Source organism: Oncorhynchus tshawytscha, linkage group LG22 (assembly GCF_018296145.1).
Source record: "Oncorhynchus tshawytscha isolate Ot180627B linkage group LG22, Otsh_v2.0, whole genome shotgun sequence".
In the NCBI taxonomy this organism is placed as follows: Eukaryota; Metazoa; Chordata; class Actinopteri; order Salmoniformes; family Salmonidae; genus Oncorhynchus; species Oncorhynchus tshawytscha.
The window spans coordinates 17679658-17699340 of NC_056450.1; the positions used below are offsets into that span (position 1 = coordinate 17679658).

The window sequence follows — 19683 nt, forward strand, 5'->3', positions numbered from 1 at the left end:
ACTTGAGTGTGTTGTGTGCATCCTTACATTTGTGTGTGTGTGTGTGTGTGTGTGTGTGTGTGTGTGTGTGTGTGTGTGTGTGTGTGTGTGTTTGTGGATGGCATAGTGTGACTAGCCTCTAAGATGATGCAGATCCTGAGCATGTCTGCATCTGCCTGTTATTTGGAGAGGTTTATGACCTGCTGTACTAACAGCTTGTATACTTCCACATGATAGCTGCTCCTTTCTGTTTTGTTACGCTTTGCTTTACAGAAACGTACTGTGTGTGCAAACACACCGGGGACCAGACGAAGAGGGAAGGTTACAGTGTGTTAATCCAACTTTGATGGAACGTTTGATTTGGTAATCTGATGAGTTTCCCTTACAGTAAACCAGATCACACAGTACATCACTTACTGACTGTATGTGTGTGTGTGTGCTTATTTGCGTGTCTGTGACAGAGATGGGAATAAGTAAGCTATATGTTTAGATATATCACACCATGCTAATTTGATGTGTGTGTTTTTCTCCATATCGGGGAGCTCTACTGATACGTACGTTTACAGCATGTAGAAGTAAATGTGTTGAGACTTGCCCCATAAACTCGAAACCCCCAACAATGCACTAAAAGTGACTGATAGGAAAGATGAAAGGCAAAATGTTTCAAATAGAAGAGTGCTCTGCACTGCTCATTGAATGATGACTGAGTTTGGGTGGATAGACTGAGACAACAGAATTAATGAAGACGTGGCACAGTGCATCACCACAATGAGTTTTTAAAAAACGAAAAAACAACAACGAAATCAATAGACACTGTAGGACTACTGTGGTCAACAATGGTTTAGTTGGTCCTGTTCTAGTGTTATTCATGGGACTGAGAGCATTGAAGTGGTAGGAGTCACTGTTCAATTCAACTACTGTAGTCTAGTATATTGGGGCTATATGAACAGAATACTCTAATTTACATAAAGGTTGCTTTGGTTGTTTTTCAGTTTGGAATCATCCTCCATTACTGCTATAAAAAAAAACTCTTACATCGTTATTTGGTCACATTTTCACTGAGGAAATTAATTTTCACTGGGAGTCTCCATCTCCCAGTCTGTGCTGTCTGGCTGTCTTTAGTAATGTTAGTGCCTGGCTGAAGCAGTCCCAATCATCCTGTCAGTCAGCCTGCTGTGAGGAGCTCGTTTGGCGGTTTGTTTATTTTATTGTGGTTATATTAACTAATAGTGCCTCTTGGAGAGATGGAGTGCATCAGCACCAAACCGCAGAGTGGGCTGCTACCACAACTCCCCGTCCCCCTTGTCTCCCTCCTCCGCACCTCCAGAGCATGTGGAGGGAAACTCAAGACCCTAACTGCCTGAGCGCTCCCTAATCTGTCACGTCAGGCGCAGATTTCTTCGGTTTTGGTAATGGTGGCTCAGACATCGAATTTGGCCAAGGCAGACTTTGTGGCGTCCTGGCAGCCTCGCTAGAGTACAGTGGTAATGATAGGGTGGTTGACCAGGCCTTGACATGGGCCTGGATCTCATCAGCACCGTGGTGGAGGGCGGAGGGACTAGACAACCTGAGCCAGCCAGACAATCAGCCACTCAAACCAGCCAACCAAAACAGCTGACCAGCCACCGACACCAGCCAACCAGCCTTTCCACAGCCTCGATTCACTTACAAAACAGCAAAAGCTGAACTAAAAATATGCTATGTATCCACCTGACAGAAAACACCAATCAATCCGGTTCAACGTGTCTCTTTCCATGGGTCATTCTACACAGCCTCGATTGAATTACTTCATGTCAACCATAGCAAACAACATTTACAAATGTCAATGAAGGTTTAGGTTGGCTTTGATTAGGTATACTTTCAGTGTAACATCATTGAGGAGTTGACCAAAGGCCCAAAGAGTAGAGGAGCTGCGTCAGGCTACATGGGGTGGTGAAGCGGAAGCAGAGGAAGCACAGTGTCCAGCGAAGCAGGGAGAGAAGAAAGAGCAAGGCAAATGCAGCCAGAGAGAGAAAGAGAGAGAGAGAGAATGAGAGAGAGAGTGAGAGAGAGAGAATGAGAGAGAGAGAGAGAGAGAGAGAGAATGAGAGAGAGAGAGAAAGAATGAGAGAGAGAGAGAGAGAGAGAGAGAGAGAGAGAGAAGGTCACATCTGTAGGCTGCAGCAGAGAGAGGCATAGCTTTTGTCTTTGTGTGTAATAGCCAAGGCAGCAGAAGTTGACTCTTGGCGATGTAGATGCCTCTGGAACTACCTGGTAATATGTACGGTTGTGGATATGATTGATACAGTACATGTCATATTCTATCTCAGAGCACATCATTCAGGTAGTTATACTCCACAACCCGTCCAATGGGTGCTGACTCACCTACACATGTCTTTCCATCAGTGTGGAGGGCAAACTTCATGTGACACGCACATCTGGGGCCGTGGTCCGTCTCCTCACAGATGTGCTGGCAACCCCCGTTGCCGTAGTTACAGGTCACTGTCAAGGAGCACACAGTTAGAGCAGAAAGAACATGCTGCACTGTGACATCATCACCCTCTCAACCTCGGTGTGATGGAGACGTTTAGGCAGTCCTCCCATTTACACCTTGGTGTGAAGGAACTCACACCCCTAAACCATCACCTACTTAGTGGAATGGAGCAGAACTGCAGAGATTGATTCTCACGGGACTCATATTGGAGTGAGAGTACCGCTTTTTTAGTGTGTGTGTGTGTGTGTGTGTGTGTGTGTGTGTGTGTGTGTGTGTGTGTGTGCACGTGTGAGTGTGTTTGTGGTGTGTTGATTGTGTCGACATTAGCATTCTCAATACACCTGTGATGTCAGACTGCCAGAGGGTGAGAGCCAAGGCTTCCTCCTCCATTCAGTCTGCAATCTACTACCCCCGCGCCTTTTGCCCTTTTCCTGGGCTGTCACTTTTTTTTGGAATAACACTTCTCCAATCCTTACCCAAACACAGGCAAATCCCCCATCAGCCCCGGCCCCAGCCCTGACAGGATGAGCCTTGTTGCAAGGCAACAGGAAGTGTGTGCTGTCCATCACAATGGCTCTGTCTCACAGAAACCTGCTGACCGCTCCCTTAGTTACTCTATTTGTGTCAATTATCAGACGGTATAAATCATTTGGTGTGATAAACTGACAGAATCACTTGGAAACAACCGCTTTCATACGCTGTTTTAAAAATCTGTTGGATGCATCTATTGGAAGGTAGAATGAGCTGAATGTTCTGCTCCACCCTCCGTAATAATAAGTGATTTATATGGAGTCATACTATAATGACTCTGCTTCGTGTGTAGAGGGGAGCAGGGGGTCCACTTACACTTGCAGTCCCTCATGTTCCTGGTGAGCTGGAAGCCAGGCCTGCACTCGCAGGCGATGCCTCCCTTTGGTGTCTCCCGGCAGATGTGAGCACAGCCATGGTTCTTATCCATGCAGGTGGGGCCCTCCTTGGTGCCCTCTGATCGCACTGCAGGGAGAAGAGTGAGTTAGAGGTGACCTGATAGATTGTACTACTTACTACTCCTTGTCCAGATGCCACGCCCACATCAGAGGAGTCTGGTGGGAGGAGCTATAGGAGGACAGTCTCATTGTAATGGCTGGAATGGAACGGAGTCAAACATATGGTTTCCATATGTTTCATACTGTTCCATTTCTTCCATTCCAGCCATTACAATGAGCCTGTCCTCCTATAGCTCCTCCCACCAGCCTCCAGCCCACCCACCCACCCACCCACCCACACCACACACACACACACACACACACACACACACACACACACACACACACACACACACAGACTCCCTAACCCTGTCTGTTCCTGGTGACTGACATCCACAGTTGTCCCTGTTCCAAATGTCCAGTGTTGATGATATCCTGTTAGAACACACTGCATTGTGCCAGGCTATAAAAACTAGCCCGTCTAGAGAAAGGATTTAACTCCCACCAGGAGTTGATCCTGAAGTCCTGTAAGCTTAATTGAGGTAATCCCTAACCGAAAAGAGGACACTAAGGAGACATTTAAACTTTCAGCCACATTCTTCAAACTCAGAGGCGTGCAAGGAGAGGCCTAAAAAACACATAACACATTTCAGAGGTTAACTACACTCTAACCACAATGCTTTGGTTCAGTTAAAATGGGTCAGTTTTCTGTGGATGCATGGACCCATTATTTGTCCAAACCCAACAAAGGGATGCTTTTGTTGGACTCCATTATATAAAGCCATCTTACAAAAGCGGAGTTTTTTTTAGCCATTCAAAGCTACACACAAAGAGCCATGCAGATACAGCATTTTGATCTCATGTATGTATGAAGGTCACTTGTGCAACACCTTCCACGACTCAAGAGGATTCCATCCCAGGTCTCACTTGTGTTATAAATTATAACAGGAGTCAGTGGTATTTGTATTTATTTAACCTTTATTTTAACTAGGCAAGTCAGTTAAGAACAAATTCTTATTTACAATGACTGCCTACCAAAAGGCAAAAGGCCTCCTGCAGGGACGGGTGCTGGGGAAGGGTGCTGGGATAAATATAGGACAAAACACACGTCACAAGAAGAGAGACAACACTACATAAAGAGAGACCTAAGACAACAACATAACATGGCAGCAACACATGACAACACAGCATGGTAGAATCTGTTGAATCTGACAATTAATCTTAATGGTTGTACAGTCGTCTCAAATAAAACTGTGAAGGACCTCGGCGTTACTCTGGACCCTGATCTCTCTTTTGAAGAACATATCAAGACCATTTCAAGGACATCTTTTTTCCATCTACGTAACATTGCAAAAATCAGAAACTTTCTGTCCAAAAATGATGCAGAAAAATTAATCCATGCTTTTGTCACTTCTAGGTTAGACTACTGCAATGCTCTATTTTCCGGCTACCCGGATAAAGCACTAAATAAACTTCAGTTAGTGCTAAATACGGCTGCTAGAATCCTGACTAGAACCAAAAAATTTGATCATATTACTCCAGTGCTAGCCTCTCTACACTGGCTTCCTGTCAAAGCAAGGGCTGATTTCAAGGTTTTACTGCTAACCTACAAAGCATTACATGGGCTTGCTCCTACCTATCTCTCTGATTTGGTCCTGCCGTACATACCTACACGTACGCTACGGTCACAAGACGCAGGCCTCCTAATTGTCCCTAGAATTTCTAAGCAAACAGCTGGAGGCAGGGCTTTCTCCTATAGAGCTCCATTTTTATGGAACGGTCTGCCTACCCATGTCAGAGACGCAAACTCGGTCTCAACCTTTAAGTCTTTACTGAAGACTTATCTCTTCAGTAGGTCATATGATTGAGTGTAGTCTGGCCCAGGAGTGGGAAGGTGAACGGAAAGGCTCTGGAGCAACGAACCGCCCTTGCTGTCTCTGCCTGGCCGGTTCCCCTCTTTCCACTGGGATTCTCTGCCTCTAACCCTATTACAGGGGCTGGGTCACTGGCTTACTGGGCTCTCTCATGCCGTCCCTGGAGGGGGTGCGTCACCTGAGTGGGTTGATTCACTGTTGTGGTCATCCTGTCTGGGTTGGCGCCCCCCTTGGGTTGTGCCGTGGCGGAGATCTTTGTGGGCTATACTCAGCCTTGTCTCAGGATGGTAAGTTGGTGGTTGAAGATATCCCTCTAGTGGTGTGGGGGCTGTGCTTTGGCAAAGTGGGTGGGGTTATATCCTTCCTGTTTGGCCCTGTCCGGGGTGACCTCTGATGGGGCCACAGTGTCTCCTGACCCCTCCTGTCTCAGCCTCCAGTATTTATGCTGCAGTAGTTTATGTGTCGGGCTGCTGGGGTCAGTTTGTTATATCTGGAGTACTTCTCCTGTCCTATTCGGTGTCCTGTGTGAATCTAAGTGTGCGTTCTCTAATTCTCTCCTTCTCTCTTTCTTTCTCTCTCTCGGAGGACCTGAGCCCTAGGACCTGAGCTCCAGGACTACCTGACATGATGACTCCTTGCTGTCCCCAGTCCACCTGGCTATGCTGCTGTTCCAGTTTCAACTGACCTGAGCCCTAGGACCATGCCCCAGGACTACCTGACATGATGACTCCTTGCTGTCCCCAGTCCACCTGGCCATGCTGCTGCTCCAGTTTCAACTTCCACCTGACTGTGCTGCTGCTCCAGTTTCAACTGTTCTGCCTTATTATTATTCGACCATGCTGGTCATTTATGAACATTTGAACATCTTGGCCATGTTCTGTTATAATCTCCACCTGGCACAGCCAGAAGAGGAATGGCCACCCCACATAGCCTGGTTCCTTCCTAGGTTTTGGCCTTTCTAGGGAGTTTTTCCTAGCCACCGTGCTTCTACACCTGCATTGCTTGCTGTTTGGGGTTTTAGGCTGGGTTTCTGTACAGCACTTTGAGATATCAGCTGATGTACGAAGGGCTATATAAATAAATTTGATTTGATTTGATTTGGTAGCAACACAACATGACAACAACGTGGTAGCAACAAAACATGGTAGCAGCACAAGACATGGTACAAACATTATTGGGCATAGCCAACAGCACAAAGGGAAAGAAGGTAGAGGCAACAATACATCACGCAAAGCAGCCACAACTGTCAGTAAGATGTCCATGATGGAGTCTTTGAATGAAGAGATTAAGATAAAACTGTCCAGTTTGAGTGTCTGTTGCAGCTCGTTCCAGTCGCTAGCTGCAGCGAACTGAAAAGAGGAGCGACCCAGGGATGTGTGTGCTTTGGGGACCTTTAACAGAATGTGACTGGCAGAACGGGTGTTGTATGTGGAAGATGAGGACTACAGTAGATATCTCAGATAGGAGAGAGTTATGCTACTATGTATTATGAATGACACCTTTATAGAGCACAGGCAGAGATTTGACTCAATGTCACTATTACAGCTGTAGTGACAAGCCCCAAACCCACTATCTCATTAAAAACCAAACACAACTCTCATCCCTCACCCCTGTCCCTCCTCTACCTCTATGTGTTTATAGGACACCAAATGGCGCCCTATTCCATATTTAGTGCACTACTTTTGACAAGGACCTGAAGGGCTCTGGTTAAAAGTACTGCACTATACATGTGTACATGACCGTAAGTACATCTCAGAACTACCCAAGGGCCAGGCCACCCATACAAAAACGTATGCACACACTACTGTAAGGAGCTTTGGATAAAGATGTCTGCTAATTGGTCATTGTGTTATTATTATATATTACATGCTATAGAGGACTGCAATGTACCCGACATGGACAATCATGCTACAGTTTTCAAGTGCGTGCCCTGTGGACATACTGTATGATGTGATGATGAGAAAATACTGTCAGTGTAAATGTGCTGACGAACCATGGCAAAGAGACAAGAGCTGAGCCTAGTTTTATCCTTAATGCCTTATTTATGTACTTTAACGCCTGCGTTCATAGCCTTCCATAATTATACCCTCTTGTTTTCCATGTGTCGTGCCAACAAACTGAACTGGCCCTTTTATTTAGTTTCACTTAGTTGGGGCTGATGTCAGAGAGACAGATATGTTTCCAGGTCCCTCTCTACTTTTTTTGTCTAGCTGAGGATGCAAGAATCAACGGGGGTGTTGATGGGTCGCATTAGTGCTGTCCATCACCTAAAGTCTGTTAAGAGGTCTTACGATGTCAGGCTTCAGCATTTCTGACAGGCTTCCCAGCTTTTGCTTTCCTGATCCGTAAAAGGGGTGATGGCCCAGTCAGAAAGATGGGAGAGGCTGAGCAATCAGACACTGACTGTAAAAACAGACTGAGGACAGAGGGTCAACTCAGAACAAAAAACCCATTCCACCACAGCGGTTGAGACACATTAAGTACAGGGACGACGACTGGAGTCCACTGACCATATAACAACACACCCTCTTTAAGTTAAGGTGCAGTAAACCTCAGGAGGTCAGTGCTGGGGAAACTCAAGCAGAAGTTGGAATTCAACAGTCCTTTCACACTGCTCCATGCCAAACCCAACACACAGGCAGACGGGTGGTGAACCCAACACACAGGCAGACGGGAGGTGAACCCAACACACAGGCAGACGGGAGGTGAACCCAACACACAGGCAGACGGGAGGTGAACCCAACACACAGGCAGACGGGAGGTGAACCCAACACACAGGCAGACGGGAGGTGAACCCAACACACAGGCAGAGGGGAGGTGAACCCAACACACAGGCAGACGGGAGGTGAACCCAACACACAGGCAGACGGGAGGTGAACCCAACACACAGGCAGCGGGAGAACCCAACACACAGGCAGGGGAGGTGAACCCAACACACAGGCAGAGGGGAGGTGAACCCAACACACAGGCAGACGGGAGGTGAACCCAACACACAGGCAGACGGGAGGTGAACCCAACACACAGACAGACGGGAGGTGAACCCAACACACAGAGAGACGGGAGCTGAACCCAACACAAAGGCAGAGGGGAGGTGAACCCAACACACAGGCAGACGGGAGGTGAACCCAACACACAGACAGAGGGGAGGTGAACCCAACACACAGGCAGACGGGAGGTGAACCCAACACACAGGCAGACAGGAGGTGAACCCAACACACAGGCAGACAGGAGGTGAACCCAACACACAGGCAGACGGGAGGTGAACACAGACAACGGGAGGTGAACCCAACACAAACAGAGGGGAGGTGAACCCAACACACAGACAGAGGGGAGGTGAACCCAACACACAGACAGAGGGGAGGTGAACCAAACACACAGACAGAGGGGAGGTGAACCCAACACACAGACAGAGGGGAGGTGAACCCAACACACAGACAGAGGGGAGGTGAACCCAACACACAGACAGACGTCTGTGAACACAAAGAGGGATAGAGTTTCCCACTTGGCAGCCCCTAAGAGACTCAAGATCACTTACCAGGGTCACAACGTACATCCCCAAAATCCCCCCACACTCTCCCCACCTATATGAGACCTATCTGACACCCCTCTCCCTTAATACCGCAGACCCATCCATCAATAGCGGGTCGGGCCAGGGCCAGAAACTGGGCCCTGTTCTCTCTGAGGACCTATAAAAGCCAAAGTGCTGACACAATGGCCCTTTTCTCCCTGGCCATGCTATGGAACCACCCTCTGCAGTTCCCTTCAACTGGCTGCCAAATACCTACAGCTTTTATCATTACTACTACAGCTATTGTAATTTATGCGGGGTCTCTTGTCGAGAAATGAAATATAAATAAATAATAGGGATGCAGAAAGAAAAATGGCCCATCGCAAAGTAACTGGGAGAAGTGATGGAGGAAAATAAGGAACTGTGGCCTGCGAACACCAGCAGTCCACTGAAACAAGACCCATAAGACATAACTCTATGTGTAGAAACCAACACAAATATCACAGGGCACTTTATAGACGGATCGCTGGATAAGCAATATGGGTTAAAGTCATGGAACCAGAGGGGAACCTTCCAAATGGTTACCAGGGGACAGACTAGACATTGGTTCTCACACTATTGAACACGGAGAGCGATCATCAAAAACCACTGACTGCAGTGGTGGAAAAAAGAACACCCGGCAATTAGCACAAAGAACAGTAAGAGAGAGAAAAAGAGACCTTTTCCCCAGAAGCGACTTAGCCACATCAGCCATATCCAACCAACCAGGTCGTGACCTGTACACCAGACACTCAGGAGAGGCTTGTAACTCAGGGACTACTGTGCTGCAGTGCCACCACAGCAGCCCAAAGCTAACTCATCTAGAACCACCTTCTCCCTCTCTGCTCCAACTCCTTCTCCCTCTCTGCTCCAGCTCCTGCTCCCTCTCTGCTCCAACTCCTGCTCCCTCTCTGCTCCAGCTCCTTCTCCCTCTCTGCTCCAGCTCCTGCTCCCTCTCTGCTCCAACTCCTGCTCCCTCTCTGCTCCAGCTCCTGCTCCAGACACAATAGTGTTCAGGCTCAAGGCTAATACTTTGAAAGGGCAGTGGGACAAAGTAAAAGATGCTAAACATTTCTCAAGAGCTTTCAACAAATACATTCCTGTTCTGTGCATCTCTGACGATTACTGTACAGGGACACTTCCCTCCAAAGAAAAACTCTAATCTAAAGAGAGGACAGGATGTAATGAATGGAGAAATAGACCTACATATGCTGCCCAGAGAACAGTTTTGTTTGTCTCAATGTTCATATCCAACCACAGTTACAGTCCTCTAATGCAGTCATTTATGTTCATCTGGAACTCAACACAATGTGCGTTTGGAGCGACCAGGCAATTAAAGCAGCATTCCTTCCTCTTAGATAATGGGCCGTTAAAAGTTTTTAACAGGAGGATAAAAATGTCAGCGCATGGAAAAGGCGGAGAGGAGCCGAAGAGAGAGGCGGGACCGGGCCAGGGTACAGATGGGCCCGGGGAGCAACAGGGCATCCAGGGGTTCCACGTCGCGACCTAGCGCCGTCCCGACGGCAAGCGAATGCCCTCAAAGAGACAGCAGATCCAGCTCACTTAGCCAAGTACTACTGTTTGGGCCCTTTTGCCAACCGTTGGTTCCCTTCAACTCCCAAAGGCCCAGTTACAGCAGCAGCTTATTCGCTTATTGGGAAGAGAGAGAGGGCATAAACAGTCCCAGACAGGGAAAGTGGCAGATGATTGTGGAATTATATTTTCCCATAGGATACATCTGCATGTCTGTGGTTAGCATGAAAGGCACCTAAACTACCAACAAACCTAATGACATCATTTCTATAGTATGTTTCCAAAACAATACTTGCATAGTTTTCTAATGATCCTAACTATTGTATTGCTAAGTGGTTTAAATACGTTTTGTTTAAGAGACTAGATAAGACATGATTTTGAAGGCTTTTCTCACGTGCCTCTGCTTCTCTACCTGTGGGTGTATTGATTCTTTCTTGTTGTTGTTGTTGTTGTTGTTGTTGTTGTTGTTGTTGTTGTTGTGTGTGTGTGTGTGTGTGTGTGTGTGTGTGTGTGTGTGTGTGTGTGTGTGTGTGCGTGTGCGTGCGTGCGTGTGTGTGTGTGTGTGTGTGTGTGTGTGTGTGTGTGTGTGTGTGTGTGTGTGTGTGTGTGTGTGTGTGTGTGTGTGACTGCATCCATCTGTATGAGTGTCTATTCTGGAGCACTTGCTGTGCAGGGTTTCCGTTAGGAAAATGTGTCGCCAGACACCGTGACCTGGAAGATTTTAATTTACCGGCCATTTGAGAAATGTACCAGACCCATATGTATTGGGTACATAACCCATTATGGCGTCCACCCACAGTACTCACAATGACAGAAATCACAATAAGATGATGGTAATGCTGCTGGACAGAACACGCAACTCATGTAATGAAGCAGACAATAAAACGACAATTTCAAACATTTGCAATTTGCGGGAAAACACCATTCTAAACAGCGCACCTGAAAGTGGTTCAATATGTTACAGATATGAACATCTCTGCTAGAAAGCGGGGGGATCTAAAGATGCAACAACTAAGTTGGGTTGCTGATATGACTAGGATGGTGCCTTTGGTTTCCGGACAACGAAAGAAAGTTGATATGAAAATCAATCGAACAGGAGAGAAATGGCATAGTGGTGGGTTCAATAGAACAGGAGAGAAATGGTAGTAAAGATTTGAATCTTAATCTAATAAACTGATATGGCTGCTCTAGAATGTGACAAAGTGGCTACCCCCCCCGTCCGTCCGTCCGTCCCCGTCGTACCCAATCATTCCTTTACCTCCCCACCACAATAAAGAATTGCAGAGGTGGGTTCAATAGAACAGGAGAGAAATGGCATAGAGGTGGGTTCAATAGAACAGGAGAGAAATGGCATAGTGGTGGGTTCAATAGAACAGGAGAGAAATGGCATAGTGGTGGGTTCAATAGAACAGGAGAGAAATGGCATAGTGGTGGGTTCAATAGAACAGGAGAGAAATGGCATAGTGGTGGGTTCAATAGAACAGGAGAGAAATGGCATAGTGGTGGGTTCAATAGAACAGGAGAGAAATGGCATAGTGGTGGGTTCAATAGAACAGGAGAGAAATGGCATAGAGGTGGGTTCAATAGAACAGGAGAGAAATGGCATAGAGGTGGGTTCAATAGAACAGGAGAGAAATGGCATAGAGGTGGGTTCAATAGGGAGGTAAATGGAAGTAAATTTGCCAAAATTATATAATTACACCTGTCTATGCAGAAATAACTAAAATAATTCAAAATACTTATCCAGAAAGCATGACTTAGGCAAAGATGAACTGAGGATCATTAGCTTATTAAAAACAATAGCGGTGGATTGCTTAAAATCACACGTTTGTAGGTCTATGCCTATTTGGGAAGCTCGCAATTTGGCAATAGGCTAGCTGATAATTGAACAGCAGCTGTCAGTGAAAAGCATCTGAAATATGTGTGAAAATAATGCGTCTTGAGTACAATTTAAAATGTTGAGACAAGAAGAAGGGGAGGGGTGTATGGAGAAGATACAGGTCGAGTCTCTCTCCAGAATGGCTCAGCTGTCTCCAGCCAATTCTTGTGCATTCATTGCTTCATTGTGTGAAACGTTTGCCCTTTGATTTTGTATTGATTTCATCAATTCCCCATTACATATGTCACCAGTATTAAATGTACCGTTAACCTCTGTCATTTTGAATTGTTGCGCAATGAATGGGTTTATAAAAGCACATGTTTAACTCCAGCAACAACCAACTGAGGAGCAGCAGGAGAAATCCCGCTCACAATAGTATTCTGTGCACGTGTGATAGTTGTTGGACACAGGGACATTTACTGCCACTAAATGAATCAAATTAACCGGTCAAATGTATTTCCATCAACTGGTATTTCCGTCAATGAATAAAAAGCATTATTTTTGCAAATGTTTTTTTTGGGGCCGGCAAAAGTTGAATTTATCGTCTTAAGAAAATAAAAACGTCCAAAAGCCGGCTAACGGAAACCCTGCTACTGTGGGACATGCCCCTCTCTACCTCACTCCTCATCACTCATCACTTCAAGGTCACCTCTGCTCTCGCTCTCCCAGCGGACCCCCCCGACAGAGAAGGGCACACAGAACAAAATAGAGCAACACAACACACCAGAGGCTTACCAGAATACCTGCACAAATCAAGGAGGCCACCCTCTCTTTTTAATAAAAAGAAAAATGTCATTTCAACGCCACATTCTTTCTGAAATCAAAGGTAGACCAGCTGAAAGCAGCCGTCTATCTGACAGGAGAAGGAGACATGATTCCGGCTGGCCCTCTGGGTAAAGCCATGGTGGCAAAGTGTCCGTGGAGAACCCCCTCTGACACTAAGGCAGTCCACTGTGGCCTGCTAGCGCAGCTAGCTTAAAAACGGCCTTCAACAAACCCGACTATGCAAAAGGATGCCCGACACAAAAGAAGTATGGAGGATTCAACAGCAGGGCAGCCAAAACTTGCTAGAGCCGAAGCCACTGATGTATATATTTGTTATATTTGTTGAAGCGCGGGGAGCCATGTGACCAATGAAAGCCCAGTCTAGACAAAGAGGGAACAGCAGCTGAAGGTCAATTAGAAATGGAGATGAGAGAAAGTGGGAGGGGGGAGGTGAGGTGCAAAAGAGACAGAGAGATGGAGGGAGAGAGAGTGGGAGTAAGTAGGAGAGAGAGGGCAGAGAGTGAGAGGAGAGTGAGAGAGAAGGAATGAAAAAGAGGGTGAGAGGGAGAGAATTGCAGAGAAAGAGAAAGCGAGAGAAAGAGAATGAAAGAGGGAGAGAGAGAAAAAGACAGAATGGAGGAGAGGGACAGTGTCCTGTAGGTCTTCTAGAGAAACAGTCTTTGATGCTGGACTAATGGTGAGACCTAATAGGTGGCCATGGGAGTGCGGGACGTTCCACTCGCTCCACTTCCCCAGAATAGGAAAAGAGCCTAGTTATACGGTCGGACTGCAGAGCAATGGAGCAGCCACTCCTGCACTTGTAAAAACAGCTCTGCGGCCAGCATACAGCCAGACAGGCAGGCATGCTGAGATCCAGCTCCAGGAAAGGGAAGGGAAGGGACACTACAAGCCCTTCACAGTAGGGGCTCCAGGAGAAAGAGAGGCTTCTCTTTTCACACGACTGGCTATAGCCAGCCATGGCACACCATATCATATATTGGGAAACACTTAAGAATACAAAAAATCTCTCAAAGCATATAGAAAAGAAACAGAAATAGAAATAACAGTCATATAGTCCTGTGTGCCGTGTATAAAACAAGCACCTGATACTCTCCATGGCAACGCAGATAAAGGAGTTAGATAAATTAGGGACAATTAGCTATTACTCTGTTCAGCAACATGTCCCCTGGTGATGAAGAGTGTTTCATGTCAGGGATCACTGGCACCTATATCTCAGCTTCTCTCATACTAAAATAATGTAGCCGCAGTGAAGCAGCAAAACTATGACGCCACCATGTGTAATGGATGTTATCACATTTATAGCATTCACATATAGCATTCACATATAGCATTCACATATAGCATTCACATTCCTGCTGCAGTTATGGCCTGGACATGAAATCAAATGTCCTGATGTACACAAATGCTATAATAGAATGTGTCTCAAAAACTGTGCCTAAAGCTAAAGTAAATTAAAAACTCTAGCATGTGTGTGTGTGTGTGTGCGTGTGCCTATATTCGTGTGTGAGTGTGTACATGCGTCTCTGTGTGTGTGTGTGTGTGTGTGTGTGCCTATATTCGTGTGTGAGTGTGTACATGCGTCTGTGTGTGTGTGTGTGTGTGTGTGTGTGTGTGTGTGTGTGTGTGTGTGTGTGTGTGTGTGTGTGTGTGTGTGTGTGTGTGTGTGTGTGTGTGTGTGTGTGTGTGTGTGCGTGTGCCTATATTCGTGTGTGAGTGTGTACATGCGTCTCTGTGTGTGTGTGTGTGTGTGTGGGTGTGTGAGTGTTAGACGAGATGAGAGACCCAGCCAGCAAGTCTCATTTCACAAGGGCAAACAACCCCCCTGGGAAGCTACTGAACTCTCCAAACACAGGAAGTGGTTTTCAATGAGGAAGTAAACATTTCCAGGAATGGAAAGTATAGTCATGCCCTACTGTAAAGGGAAGAGATTACTAGAATCTCATTGGTTGTCCCAATGGTCAGGGAGCTGACTAAAAATGACTGAATGTGAATTTAGCGGTAAACGTCCAGTGTAAACAAAGGACACTTAGTTATATTCTCTGATTCATCCACATAATGTAGCTATGGTAACCATGTTTGAACAGAGCTGAGGAAAATTATGTGCTCGACACTTGTCAGCCAACAACACACTTCAAGACTATAGCACATTGATTGGTATGATTAGTACATACCACACAATTCTCAAGGCCCTCTCCAAGATCTCTGTACACCTGATATCCTGAGACTGACGTGAGTGCAGTGGGTACTGTGTCTTGCTTTGCCAAGGCCTCGTGTCATGAAGCATCTGTCATTTTTGATCAGTTTGAATGTGTGATTGGGAATGGGAGGTCATTCAAAGTATCTCCGTCTCTCTGATGAAAGGCTCTAATGGGTTCGCACAGAACGTCTGAAGATTAGAATCATCAGGTACAGAACAACCTGCACGCTACAATAAATACCTTTTCTCTACAATTTTCTCTACAATATTATGTTACCTTTTGGTGTAATGTATGTTGACAAATCAGCAGTTTGCCAGTTAAACAAGTAGACAGTCTGAAACTGAATATAGCCCATCAGTGTACACCACAGGTACTGTCATTCCGGATATTTAAAAACATACTGAAACTAAAATTATAGATGTCTGAGTTGACTGAGCAGCACGGAATTCCTGGAGGAGGCAATCCCATCTGCCAGACTCAGTCTCACGCACATATGTGGGTAGCAGGGACCCTGTTATCCCCAAAACGAAAGAAAAAAAAGACAAAAATAAATCAAACGCAAAGAAGTGAAACCCTCACTGACCTGAATGGCATTCCTATCAACCGCTAAGAGCCTTGGCTGGTCTTTCAAAGACTTTATGTCTTGACTGGGAAGAAATGTTTGGGGAGAATAAATGAACTGTTACATTCTGTCCAGCGAAACGATGGGAGCCTTTATTTGGATAGAGAGTTTTTCATTCCTTTTTGGGAGGGGGGGCAGCAGGTCTAATAAGAGTCAGCCAGGCTAGCAGCATACACCTTGTCATTAGCTATGGAGGCTGGCAGCCCCCTGCTGCCTAATTGGCAAAGCTCTCTACTAACAAGGGCTCTCAGACAGCAGGGGAATAGCCTGATAGTGCCCAGCCCAGCTGCAACGTCCCCTATCAGCCTCCCCATTCCCTAACCCACCCGAGGAACACCTGATCCATTGATGAAAGGTATGGGAAGCTGATGTCTTTTTAATGAAGGTGATAAAACTCATGAGCTAACTGCACCCTGGGCCGATAGCATGTTTAAGAGGAGGGCTGGCCAGGGCCATATTTATGAAGTACTGAGGGTCTCCTCTAAGCACACTTGGCAAAGACATTCAAGAATATTTTATGTTTCATTCCATATTTTCTCTCTGTGACTTTTAGTGTAGCCTTTGACACTTATACATCATTTTTCAATAAGCGAGTATGGTAATGCTGAGGATGAGTCAGGGTTATTGTCCAATAACTCGGGGGACTGGCTTCCTCCTTCACTTCCCTTTTCCTTTTAACACACACTGTTGTAATAATAGGCATAATAATAAGCAGATGCCTGCTGTTATTCCAAATGTTTTTTCTAGAATAATGAAAAACTGACAGGGCAGTGATCTGTTGAGTGAGTGAATTTGTAGATGTATGGCAGCTTTAATCTCTCCGTCCAAATGGAGCTCATCTGGAAGCAATGAAACCAATATTAACATGACAAATGGAACATTAACAGGGTACTTTATCAAGTAAGAGAGAGAGAGAGAGAGAGAGAGAGAGAGAGAGAGAGAGAGAGAGAGAGGGGGAGAGGGAGAGAGAGAGAGAGAGAGAGAGAGAAAGAGAGAGAGAGAGGGGGAGAGGGAGAGAGAGGAAGAGGGAGAGACAGAGAGAGAAAGAGAGGGGGAGAGGGAGAGGGAGAGAGGGGGAGAGAGGGAGGGAGAGGGAGAGGGAGAGGGAGAGGGAGAGGGAGATGGAGAGACAGAGAGAGATAGAGAGACAGAGAGAGAAAGAGAGGGGGAGAGGGAGAGACAGAGAGAGGGGGAGAGAGGGGGAGAGAGAGGGAGGGGAGAGGGAGAGAGAGAGAGAGAGGGGTGCCTGGTCCTGAGGATGCTGTCTCAAACAGACAGACAGTACGGGGGTAGAGGGGGCAGTCCCTTCCCTTTGAAACACACAATCCGGCTATTTGCTACACTTGCTACACTCAGATTGATCTCATAAACCAGGCTTCCAAGATGCCTGGCTTTCTATACTGATGACTACATTTTCATTGAACAATAGTGTAAAATGGCATCTTGTGAAAGAGGCCTTGGGGCTTTCTGATAGCGCAGTTCATCTCAATGTCAGGATAAGAGACATATTCAGTGATAATAATATTGTAATTCATGAATTGACATGCTACCCTAACTAAAAGCATGATAATAGTACTTATCAGTCAAGTTGATGGGGCGATTTCACTGCAGCTTTTCATCTACAGGTACATTGTCTTCAGAAAGTATTCATACCCCTTGACTTATTCCACATTTTCTTTTGTTACAGCCTGAATTCTAAACGAATAAAACTAAAAAATAATAATCTCACACAATACCACACAATTTCAAAGTGAAAACACGTTTTTAGAAAGAATTTAAAGAATTTAAAACAGAAATACCATCTTTTACATAAGTATTCAAACCCTTTGCTATGAGACTTGAAGCTCAGGCGCATCCTGTTTCCATTGATCATCCTTGAGATATTTCTACAACTTGATTGTATTGAAGTATTGAACATTTAATTCAGAAATATCACATTTACATAAGTGTTCACACCCCTGAGTCAATACATGTTAGAATCACCTTTGGCAGGGATTACAGCTGTGAGTCTTTCTGGGTAAGTCTTTAAGAGCTTTGTACACCTGGATTGTACAATATTTGCACGTTATTCTTTTTTTAATTCTTCAAACTCTGTCAAGTTGGTTGTTGATCATTGATAGACAGCCATTTTCAAGACTTGCCATAGATTTCCATGCCGATTTAAGTCAAAACTGTAAGCAATTCCAGTGTATATTTGGCCTTGTGTTTTAGGTTATTGTCATGCTGAAAGATGAATTTGTCTCCCAGTGTCGGTTGGAAAACAGACTGATCAGGTTTGCCTCTAGGATTTTGCCTGTGCTTAGCTCTATTCCATTTCTTTGTATCCTAAAAAAAACTCCCTAGTCCTTGCCGGTGGCAAGCATACCCATAACATGATGCAGCCACCACCATTGCTTGAAAATATGAAGAGTGGTACTTTTGTAATTTGTTGTATTGGATTTTCCCCAAACATAACGCTTTGTATTCAGGACAAAAAGTTCATTTCTTTGCCACATGTTTTGTAGTATTAATGTAGCGCCTTGTCGCAAACAGGATGCATGTTTTGTCATATTTATTCTGTGCAGGCTTCCTTCTTTTCACTATGTCATTTAGGTTAGTATTGTGAAGTAACTACAATGTTGTTGATCATCCTCAGTTATCTCCTATCACAGCCATTAAACTCCGTAACTGTTTGAAAGTCCCCATTGGGCTCATTGTGACATTCCTGAGCGGTTTCCTTCCTCTCCGGCAACTGAGTTAGGAAGGACACCTGTATCTTTGTAGTGACTTGGTGGTATTGATACATCATCCAAAGTGTAATTAATAACTTTACCATGATCAAAGGGATATTCAGTGTCTGTTTTATATTTTTTTATCCATCTACAAATAGGTGTCCTTCTTTTGCGAGGAATTCTTTGGATGGCAGGAAGCCTAGTGGTTAGAATGTAGGGTCGGCAGGAAGCCTAGTGGTTAGAGCGTAGGGTCGGCAGGAAGCCTAGTGGTTAGAATGTAGGGTCGGCAGGAAGCCTAGTGGTTAGAGCGTAGGGTCGGCAGGAAGCCTAGTGGTTAGAATGTAGGGTCGGCAGGAAGCCTAGTGGTTAGAGCGTAGGGTCGGCAGGAAGCCTAGTGGTTAGAGCATAGGGTCGGCAGGAAGCCTAGTGGTTAGAATGTAGGGTCGGCAGGAAGCCTAGTGGTTAGAGCGTAGGGTCGGCAGGAAGCCTAGTGGTTAGAATGTAGGGTCAGCAGGAAGCCTAGTGGTTAGAGCGTAGGGTCGGTAGGAAGCCTAGTGGTTAGAGCGTAGGGTCGGCAGGAAGCCTAGTGGTTAGAGCGTAGGGTCGGCAGGAAGCCTAGTGGTTAGAATGTAGGGTCGGCAGGAAGCCTAGTGGTTAGAGCGTAGGGTCGGCAGGAAGCCTAGTGGTTAGAATGTGGGGTCGGCAGGAAGCCTAGTGGTTAGAGCGCAGGGTCGGCAGGAAGCCTAGTGGTTAGAGTGTAGGGTCGGCAGGAAGCCTAGTGGTTAGAATGTAGGGTCGGCAGGAAGCCTAGTGGTTAGAGCGTAGGGTCGGCGGGAAGCCTAGTGGTTAGAGTGTAGGGTCGGCAGGAAGCCTAGTGGTTAGAGTGTAGGGTCGGCAGGAGGCCTAGTGGTTGGAGCGTTGGACTAGTAACCAAAAGGTTGCTAGAACAAATCCCCGAGCTGACAAGGTAAAAATGTGTCGTTCTGCCCCTGAACAGGCAGTTAACCCACTGTTCCTAGGCTGTCATTGAAAATAAGAATTTGTTCTTATTAACTGACTTGCTTAGTTAAATAAAGGTCAAATAAATAAATAAAATTGGAAAACATCCCTAGTCTT

At 45.9% G+C, this 19683-nt stretch overlaps 1 protein-coding gene across 4 annotated transcripts in view; it reads right to left on the reverse strand.

Annotated features, from left to right (window-relative positions):
- Positions 1–19683, reverse strand: part of LOC112221974 (signal peptide, CUB and EGF-like domain-containing protein 3) — a 101276-nt gene that overhangs the window by 30694 nt on the left and 50899 nt on the right. For all 4 annotated transcript variants that reach the window (XM_042303873.1, XM_042303872.1, XM_042303871.1 and 1 more), the window contains exons 5-6: positions 3299–3445; positions 2344–2460 (exon numbers count right to left, since the gene is read on the reverse strand). In XM_042303873.1, coding sequence (XP_042159807.1) covers positions 2344–2460; positions 3299–3445 — 264 coding nt within the window. The remainder of the gene's footprint in view (positions 1–2343; positions 2461–3298; positions 3446–19683) is intronic.